At 44.3% G+C, this 10,724-nt stretch overlaps 1 protein-coding gene across 4 annotated transcripts in view; it reads left to right on the plus strand.

Moving 5' to 3' along the window:
* Positions 1-5,672, plus strand: part of satb2 (SATB homeobox 2) — a 48,788-nt gene extending 43,116 nt beyond the window's left edge. For 3 of the 4 annotated variants that reach the window (XM_056389067.1, XM_056389071.1, XM_056389068.1), the window contains exons 13-14: positions 2,552-2,758; positions 2,885-5,672. In XM_056389067.1, coding sequence (XP_056245042.1) covers positions 2,552-2,758; positions 2,885-3,379 — 702 coding nt within the window. In that variant the 3' untranslated portion in view covers positions 3,380-5,672. The remainder of the gene's footprint in view (positions 1-2,551; positions 2,759-2,884) is intronic. The other variant, XM_056389069.1, reaches the window with a different exon arrangement.
* Positions 5,673-10,724: the final 5,052 nt, after the last annotated feature.

The following is a 10,724-nucleotide window of genomic DNA, read 5'->3' on the forward strand; positions in this document are numbered from 1 at the left end:
CCCAAATAAGCGCAGAAATGATGAAGGTCGGTGGATGGTGGAGGAGCAGGGGGGGGAATGTGTGGAGGTGGGTGAGACGGGAGGTTTCGCAATCCCCTCCATGATTTACCCTCAATTTAGTTATTAAGTGTCTCGGTAAGTTTGTACGGGGGATGTTTGTGGCTGTGTGGTCCTCATTAGGGCAGAGAGAGATATATCTTTTTTATTTTTTCTGTCACTGACTCTCTCTCTCTCCGCCGCTGGTTTCCCAGCATTCTTACTGTCTTTCCTCAATATCTAAAACTGTCACGTTGCGTGAAAGAAACAGAAGATTTGAAGGAGGGAGAGAGAAAAATGACAAAATAAAAAAAAGGAAAAACCTACTGAATTCCTGTAAATTGGTCACCCCCCCTCACCACCACCACCACCACCCACCCCTGAAAATAAAGCCCCTGCGAATGAAATCGGAGCAATTTCATGGTCTGGCCTGCCCTCAATATTATTTAAGTAATACCCTGTTATTATTGAAGAGAGGGAGAGAAAAGCGAATGACTATTATCTTTATGTGGGTCCTTTAATTTTAATGCGCCACAGATTTATAGCTGGGCATTCCAGTGGGGAGGCCCCTCCCTGCTCTTAAAGCGAGCGGGCGGGACACGACCGCAACGCTCTCACAACAGCCACTACCTCCTGACAAACAACCAAAGTCCCCACTTTCCCTCCCAACACTTCAGGCTGCCCCCCCCGGCCCCCCCCCCCCCCACTGCTGTCAGATAGCACCTCATGCTGCAGATCCTGACAGCCGGAGGATCCCGAGAGCTCCACCCATCAGGAAAACAAACACACCTCTACACCTCCCCTCCATTTATAGTCTCTGCTGTCCCTTCTGTCTCTCTTTACAACTTCCTAGCTCTGGCAGTTTGGGGAGTTTTTGCCCAGAGTTTGGTTTCTCAGGCTGAATAAAAACTGTGTCCTCTGACAGACCAGACAAACTTAACCACCTATATATGACCAGCTGATATAACCAGTGTCAAACGTGTACAGAGCGCCATTAATCATATCCGCCATATGTGTGTAGTAAGATATTTAAATCATGGCTGACCATCAGTTGTTAGAGGCAAGTGAGGAAAACCAAGAGTGAGAGCAGCAGCTGAAGATCGAAACGAAGACGCCACAGAAGGGACGAGCGGTCAGACTGCAGGTGGTCAGAGTTGAAAATAAATAAATAAATAGATAAATAAAGACGGGTACAGGAGCATAGGACAGTTCCAGAAAAATCAATAGATGATTTTATGTCCTCCATAGACCCAAAGTGTTCAATATGCAACCAACTCCACTCCAGTTTCAAGCAAAGTAACTTAGGGCGCCATTTCCAAAAAAGTGTTTTGGTATTACACAATAAAAGTGCTCTACTATCGACTGCTGTACAACAGAGGGACAACTTGTTGTTGTTGTTGTTTTTGTTGTTGCACTACGTGTCTAATCAAAGAAAAATGACAAGTGGAGTTCCCCAAGGTTCGATTCTTGAGTTTCTTCCGTTCTTTCCACATGTTCCCAGGAGCTCAAATTATTTACTACGCAGATAATAATCAAATTTACATCGCAGTGTTATCAGGTGACTACAGTCCTGAGGAACTGTGAAACAAAGACTTGAAAAAAAAAACTTTAACAAAAACTAACATGAGGACATTTCACTTCTTGTTTACGTTTCTTGTTGTCATGTGTTTGTATTATCTGAGACTGGTGGCTTGTTTACCGTTTTGCAGGTTAAAAAACAAAGCAACATAAAACATATCTGGAAGAACGTTTATACCTGAGCTCTTAACTTTTAAATCAAGACTAAAAACCATTCTGCTACTTCTTATTAAATTGAGAGTTTTTCTTCTCTGTACTCTAACAGTATTTTGACTGCATTGTAGGTGTTGTTTGAATGCCTTAGGTGAACACCTGGCACCTTTTTCTCCATATAAAACTACAGCCGCAGCAGCTGTTCCAGACTCAATCTAACTACTAAATCAAAATGATTACGTCCCTGTCGTCTCTCCCCCCGCCACACTCCGTCTTCTCTATTGAATGGGCTGGTTAAATAGTGATGGGGTGTCATAAGTTTGTAAATAAGAGACTTCCTGGCAGACAGCTGGTTGGCGTTTTACTAGAGCTAATCTTACACACATTAGGTCAAAGGTATACTGGACACATAGCTGTTTGAATGCCAGCCTTGGAGCTGGTTAATAGACCGTGACACCCTGTGAGCTGTGAAACACTTGTTCTCACCCTCTGTTCACCCTGCAGCCCTGGCTACTGTGTGCCGAGGCTGGAATAGGTTACTGGTGGTTTTATAAAATGGGTTGCATCATACAAGGTTACTGTCAGCTTCAGATTACACTTAGGACATGATATTTTATCTTGGGTTGAAGATACAGAAGTTTAAAGAAGAGTTTTATGTAAAATAACAAATATAAGTGACAAGATAAAGACTAATTCTGCAGGTTTGGTTGTTCTTCATTTCATTATGTTTAAATGAATTCCTGGCTGCAGTCTTGATCAGGGGTCACTGTGCCCCATTAATCAGCTCTTTTGTCTTTCTCGTCAGGCGCTTCACAGGCCACCCCCGGCCCCGATGAAGGAGCACCGCTTGTCTCCGATGCGTGAAGAACCATTATCTGCCCCAGGAAACGATGAGGGGTCACAGACTGTGGGCGCAGGAGCCGGAGGCGGATGTCCGTCCGGCGCTGTTGGCGGCGCTGGGAGCAACAAGAAGCCACGATCGCGCACTAAGGTAGAGTCTGTCGTTGTCTTTCCTCCGCTCAGCAGCCATGAAGTCATTACTGTGGATTTCAGCACATGGCTTATGGTTTTAATTCATCTATCTATCCTTCCTGAATCCTGGTGGTGTGTTTTCTAGATCTCCCTGGAGGCCTTGGGTATCCTGCAGAGCTTCATCCAGGACGTCGGCCTGTACCCAGACCAGGAGGCCATCCACACCTTGTCGGCACAGCTTGACCTGCCCAAACACACCATCATCAAGTTCTTCCAGAACCAGCGTTACCACGTTAAGCACCACGGCCGCCTCAAGGAGCTGGGCGAGGGGGCTGCCGCCAGCGGCGGTGTGGACGTCAGCGAATACAGAGAAGAAGAGCTGCTTTCCGGCTCAGAGGACCCAGAGTCCAGCGAGGACGGAGCTGAGGAGATCTACCAGTCCACAGAGGGAAGCGGCGGGAGCACAGGTGGTCTGAACCAGCCTCCGGGCTCCTCTAGCTCCAACTCCAGCCAGTCGTCCTCAGGAACCAACATGGCTCAGGAGGAGGGCAAGGACAAGGGGCACGGCCGGCCTGGTGGCAACATGGCTCCCGGGAGCTCCTCATCCAGTCCCCGAGAGCAGGCTGACTACCAGAGGTAGAGACTGACAAACAGAGAGGAGAGGACAGAGAAAGCGAGGGAGGAGGAGGGGAGAAGAAACAAGAAAAAGAAAGAATCTACGATACAGAAATGAGGAACTGGAAATGAACGGATGGAATACGGCTGCACAGAAACTGTATGAGACACAGATGTCTCCATAGGCACAGATTCACCAAGAAACCATGAGACTGAATGACTGTACATCGCCCAGACGACCAGACGGACTCCTTTTAGCGACAATCTCTGACAGACATCTGTGAAAACCTGATTTGTGGAGTGAATTACCTCAGCGGCAGACAGCAGGTTTGCAGTGGTTGTGTAACTGTGAAACAGTTTTTCCAGAAATGTTTAAATAATTCACTCCAGACTTTCATTAGCAGATAAGACGTTTGCTGCTCAGGCGTCCAAACTACAAACAGACACACAGACAAATCTCCTAATCAGCCAATCACCAGAAAAGACACTCCACGGAGGCGGGACTTCATCAGCTTTCTGTCCCTGCGCCTCCTCTTTAAATACTGAGCACAGTCCCATCGAACATTCCTCCCTATATGCTGATTTATAGACTGGATCCTGGGGCCTTCTGAGACCTCTGCAATCCTAGAAATCCTCAGGACACACACTGATGTTGCTAATGCTGTTGGCTGCCTGAGAACATGGATAAACAAGACTTTCTGTTCATCGTTTCACAGCGGAAAAAAGGAAACAACCACCGACATCCCGTCCTCACCTCACCGTCACGCTCCAGAATCACTACCATTCCTATCAAGCACTTAACTGTTCACACAGACTCTGATCATTTTTGTGGGTGTGATGACCTCTGTCCGTCCGTCCGTCCCTCCGTCCCTCCTCTCGAGGTTTCGCAAAAACTGCGGGGTTTAAAAAAAAAATGACTCACGAGAGAGAGAGAGGAGCAGTGGACGGTCTGGCAGGAGGACAGTGGACTGACATCGAGAGGATGTGGCGTGGAGGGACACCCCAGGCTGTGTGCGCGCCCACGGCTCTGAGCCCTTCCTGGCAACATCCCGCGTACGTGTGGCGAGAAAAAAAAAAAAAAATGTCAAGAAAAGGAAGGACAGAGCGGAGATTCAGCAACCAAACAATCAGTCACTTTATGTGCGGTAGTCCACCCCTTCCACTCTCCCTCTCTCCTCTCTCCATCTCACTCTCCCCTCCTTTTCCTCTCTCTAATTGGTGCCCACAGTCTTGTGTTTCACCACACCTACCCGCACTTAAACTTCACCAACCCTATTTATTGCTATCTTTATCCATGATTATTATTATCATTATTGTTATTATTGTTGTTATTATGGTTAGAATTGCTGTCATCGTGTGCTATTTTTAGTTTTTATTTCCATGGTTTTAAATATTGGTTTTCAGAACTGGGCGGTTGTTTGGGTAACAAGAGACATTAAGAGAAACTCTGCCCTGAAAGAAGAAGAGGACGAGAAGGAGACGAGAGTGAAAGAAAAGAAAAAAGAAGCAGTTACTGAGTGTTGTTGGGTTAAAAAAAAAAAAAAAAATTATATAAAAAAAAAAGTCCTGTCATGTATTATGCCAATTTTTTTATAGTTCTGTTTCCCAAAAATAGTAAATAAGATTTGTTGAAAAGAGAAATAGTTAAATAAGAAAGCGAAACTGAGCTTTTTTGCTGCAGTTGATGACAATCGACTTTTTTGAGCCATTAAAGAAAAGTGGCAGGTTTGAGTCTGTTCCTCACTTTTAATGTCTGTAAATACCCGACATGGGATTAATTATTACTGGTATACTTTTATTTTTTATTTTGCCGAGTAACTTTAAGTGTTTGAGCCAGTTTGGAGTGACGGAAGAGTTTTTGTTTTTCTTCCTTTGGATAACTCAGTTTCATCGTTCCAGGCAAATTGAATCACAAGAGTATTTAAGAAAAAAAAAGAAAAAAAAGAAATCTGTTTTTTTGTTGGATGTCTGGTGCAGTTGTGTTTAGGTATAAAAATCTGTTCAAAAACAATATCTGAGAATGGATGGCGTGTTGTCTGACTGTCCTGATCAGCTGCTACACTCAAAACAGATGACTTGTCTTTCAGTTATGACTCCGATCACTCCGTACGATAACGTTGTGCTTTTTGTTTTCTTTCTGTATGACAGGAATCAGGGTTCGACTCAAATGCAGTTCTAATGAAATCTTAATTCATCCAGTGTTGAAGTCAATTAAAATTTGTGAATTCAAAGATCGTGTGATTTTTATTTCACTTTTATGGATCCTCACACTCACACACTTGGACGCAAACACACACACACACACACACACACACACACACAATTTTGTGGCTGGGCCAAGTTGTCCTCCAAGCCAATCAATTAAAGGTCTGCTGTAAAGCCACAGGGGCTGGGGTTTCTAATAAGTGCGTGGGGAGTGACAGTAATTCACACAGGAACACAGCCAGCGCTCTCTCGCTCTCTCTCCTGTCCCACAAGATTAGAGCTGCTGGAAGCTGCACAGTCCCACTTCACCCAGCAGACTTTAGAGAACAATGGAGCCTGTCCTGAGAACCAGTCCCACTCATGCTACTGTTTACTTTCCTCATTGTTTCAGACTCGGTGTATGAAGACATAATGTAGAAAATGGCCCTAATGAGCAGTGGCAGTGGTGGAAGAAGGATCCAGATCGTTTACAAAAGTAAAAGCACCAATACAACAAAGTAAATTCCTGGATTCAAAACCCTTCTTATGTAAAACTACACAGTTATAATCAGCTTCTGCTGGTTCTGCAGTAAAACCTGACCTGATATTTTATATAATCACACCTGTAAGACTGATCCAACAATGTGCGTTCGGCATTTCACTGTTGTAGTTGTTCAAGGATGTAGTGCATCCCAGTGGTTCCCAACGTAGGGGTCGGGCCCCTCCGATAAGTCACCAGATTAATCTGAGGGGTCGTGAGATGGTTCATGGATTTGTAAAGAAGAAAAAAATAAAGTTCTGATACATAAAATTTGTACATATCTTCTAATTTTTGTGTATTTTGGTGGAAAGAAATTAAGCAATTTGCCAGTGATGTTCAATATTTTTATCATTGTCAAAAACTCCCATGAAAAGACCAAAACCAACTACGTCTTGGTGCATCTCTCAATTCCTTCCCACCTCACTACCCTGTCTGTGGCTCTCAGCCAAAAGCCCATTGGTTCCTACTGGGAGCTTGAATCTTAAAAGAACAGGTCACAGAGTTAAACGTTAATGAGAACAGTAGACCATTTTCAGCCATGGATTCGGTGCAGTAGTGAGCAGGACAGTCTATATCAGATTGACTCATAATAAACTACACTGTGCGTTTTTAACAGTTTTAGGTCACGTGTATGTTTTTCTTCCTTTTTTAATCCTAAATAATTTTCTGAAACACTCAAAGGTTACTCAAACAGGAGGAAGTAGTGCATTTGCTCAGCTGCAGATTTGGTGCATCAGCAGGGCAGATTTGAAATAAACTACAGTGCCCACATTCTTTGTGATTAATGTGACCTTCTGCAAAGGTGCGACTCATTTCTGTGTTTTTAGTTGATTTTGAGGCTCTGAGGAGACGTATATCTGATGTTAGTGGGATCAATTCTTTGTTAGTTTTGGTCTTTTCATTGTACTTGCTGACGATAAGAAAAACATAAATGAGACGTGTCCTGTAAACATGACTCATGGAGCTGCGGTTTCAAGCAGCTAAGATGAGAAAAATAAATAAATAAATAAAAAAGTTCTGTGTCTGTGATGAGAAAAGAATTAGCAGAAAAAAAACTCTGTCATCTTGTGGTTGTTTTTTTTCCTTTGTCATCATTAGTCATCGATTAATGAAACACAGCTATTAGCTCAGAGAGAGGAGCCCGGGGAGACTGGTGACTACATGTTTTGGCTGAACACTGACACTAAGCAGCAGTAAACAAGTCTAACAACAGGACTACGAAAGGCCGACCTCTACCCTGACATGTTGTGTTTTGTGAAACTAGCCCTCTGCAGTGTATTCTGGGTAAAAAATAACTATTTTGGACCGACTGACCAACCAACCAGAGAGCGATGCGGCAGATTTCTGTCTCGTTTCTCTCTCCTCAGCTGGCAGGAAGTTTTATTCATTTTTATTACACAACTCTGAGTTCAGAGATGCCCTGGAATTACAGCATTTATTAGGCAGAAAATCCAAAGCCAGTATATTTTTATGACCTGTCCAACTTGCGTTATGAAGCAATATAAAAGCACAGCGCCGGCGTACATTCGAACAGCAGGATGGCGCAGCGGGGGGGGGCAAAAGGCTCTGGAGAAACAACGCAAAAAAAACAAAAGCTGAACCCGCCTCAACTTTTTGCTGCAGCACAACATGATGTCATCGAGCAAGGCTCCGTAGGCCAATCAAATACATGCGAGCGCACATTCCTGGTGGATTACTTTGCCGTGTGAACACTGTGTTTTGACCGTTTACCTCGTGATTGTTGCAACGAAAGATAAAATAATTGCCTCTGTGAAAACTTTCCACATCCTCTCTGAGTATCAAAAACTGTTGTGCAGAGTTTGGGTGTCTGATAAACCTTTAACCACATAAATCTGTTGCTCCAAATACACTGTCTGTATTATATTTCCTGTCTCACTCCTTAAACAACACGCTCCCATCATCACAGCGCTGTTGGTCCGAATCATGAGGCCACTCAAAATACAGAATATTTGGCTTCGGAGGGGAATGTGGTTTATCTGTCTTGGCAAAAAAAAAAAAAAGTTTTTTTCTTTTAATTGGCGCCTTTAAGAAACTACAGAGACACAAGTGAATCAGGTCGAGATGAATCTCAAATCTTAAACAGACAGAGAGAGAGGATGTGAGATCGCCTCGTCAATCAGGAACCATGTGGCATCGCTGAAATCAACTTCAGTAAATGAGTAAAATAAAATAGCTCCTCTGACAGGGTACCTCACTACAATCAGCTACACACACACACACACACACACACACACACACACACACACACTTACTTCAACTGCCTCTGTAATGACTTTCAACTCTGATGAGGTGTGGCAGGGCAGAACAATCTTGGTGTTTAACCTGCCACTACGGGTCAAGCATTTTGTGTGTGTGTGTGTGTGTGTGTGTGTGTGTGTGTGTGTGTGTGTGTGTGTGTGTGTATGTGCCAGTCTGTTGGACTCCCTCAGTAAACAATAGAGCCTAAGTGTAGGTGATGAGCTGGAGGGTCGGGGTCTTCCTGCACAAGCGTTTTCCACTCAGCTTGTCTTTCCTGCCTGAAGACAATCAGCTCAAGCTGCGACTCTGCCACTGTGGGATAATTATCCCTGCTGAGAAACACCGATGCTTCTCTGTGCTTCCCTTCAGAACAGCCCGTCTGCCTGTCTCCCTGCTGTATGCTTCTGCAGGCTAACAAGGCTAGAACTGTGCTGACCAAGCTGCCAGAGGAATGAAAGAACTAGAATTACCACCTCTCGTCTGCAAGTGCCTCCGCCACTCAGACTAGTTTCCCTATTGATCCAGAGTCATATAAAATATGAACCACCAACCATTTGTCGTAATTGCTGTGTGAAGTCTTGAGTAAGGTCACACTGACCTTGACCTTTGAAGTCTAATTAGTTCATCCTTCACTCCAAGTGAACATTTTTGCTAAATTTGAAGGGATTCCCTTGAGGAGATCACAAGGCCAAACTCATGTTTTGTGAGGTCACCATGACCTTGACCTTTGACCTTTAGCCACAAAAATGTTATCAGTTCATCCTCGAGTCCTGGTGAATGTTTGTGCTGAATTTGAAGACGTTCCGTCAAGGTGTTACTGAGATATCGTGTCCACGAGAATGAGACAGACATATGCACGTACGTATGGACAACCCCACATTACGCCTCTGGCTCTGACTGTCTCCGGAGCGCAGGCGTGAAGATGAAAATAATTAATCGATGCTTCTTGAAACAGAGAGCAGGTGCTCACGTTCTCCTCGCCACTCATCTCCCTGGTGCAGTGGATATTTTCATGAGCCAGCGAAAAGAGAGCTGTCATCTATTTCTTCTCGGCATGAATCATTCTTCTGAGAGTTTATGTTTCGCCGTCCAAGTTAACCTTGGAATGACTCGTTTCATGATGTTCAAAGGCTTCCAGACGATTTCAGAGCGCCTTGTCTTTTGAACAATGTTGTGCATTGTGTATAAACTTGAACAGGGCTTGGCTTGAGGGAGCAGAGAGGAGGGAGGCGGGGGGGCAGGCTGGGCTGAGTCAACTACGTGGCCACAGGAACCAAATATTGCTTCATTTGTACATGTATGCAATCAAAGAAAACCAGGAATGGAAAAAATACAACCCAAGAGGCTGTTTTGGGTGGAATTTACTGGAAATTGTGGATGACAATGCAGCTTCCTGTGTTTATATAGTAAAAGAATATGCTTTTAAAAGCACTATTACTAAAGAAGAGTGCGATGGTTGTTCCAGGAAATTAACAAATAAACTCTGACAAGGCGCAGCCCGGCCAGCTCGCAACAGTCAATCTGCTGAGTTTTCATTTAGACGGCCCGAACTAATCAGCCTCAAACTTAGTAAAAAAGGAAAACATTATGCAAGATAAAGCTAATAAGTGGCCAACAACTCAATCTGAACGATGATTTTATTCAAACCTGCCAATTCCTCTGCAAGCACGCTGCAGCTGAAATCGTATTACTAAAGGAGGCCGCGATCTGGGAAATTAAACTAAACTTAAACTCTATCAGACTGTCGCCGAGCCCTCCTCCAAACCGATAAACACTCAGCCGCACATTTTCCTCTTAATGGTCCAAACTCATCAGTCGAACACCCACCGACAAATATTATGCAACAACAACCTAATCTGAATGGAAATGCTCTTCTCACCAACATAATCTTTTTTTGCCTCCGAACAAAACTGAATGTCCAGACGAAGAAGTTATTTCCTCACACTGATGACATTTGTTCCAGTAATAATATCTGTGGACTCCTTCAGACGACGCTTACTAAAATGCATATTACATCTTTAAATGACTTACGGGAATATCAGAATCGTTTCTCTCTCTCTCTCACCCGGCTTTCTCACCCCCCCCCCCCCATTACACTGCGACACACAGCCTCTCCGCTCTGCAGCTTTGTGGTAAGCACCTCTGGTTTTCATTCAGTACCACCCATCCCCTTTTCCTTCCACCTCATCCCTAAATCTCCTAATTCAACTCATTATTCGCTCAATTGGTGGGCTTTAACCCCTCCCGCCTCGGGTCCTATAGAGCTGGTAGTCATTAGCAGGCAGGATTTGTGAAAGAGCGGAGCAGGGCCCAAACTCCCTCTCTCTCTCTCTCTCTCACACACACACACACACATACACACATGCACACACACATGCACACACAC

The sequence above is a fragment of the Seriola aureovittata genome, chromosome 11 (assembly GCF_021018895.1).
Source record: "Seriola aureovittata isolate HTS-2021-v1 ecotype China chromosome 11, ASM2101889v1, whole genome shotgun sequence".
NCBI lineage: Eukaryota > Metazoa > Chordata > Actinopteri > Carangiformes > Carangidae > Seriola > Seriola aureovittata.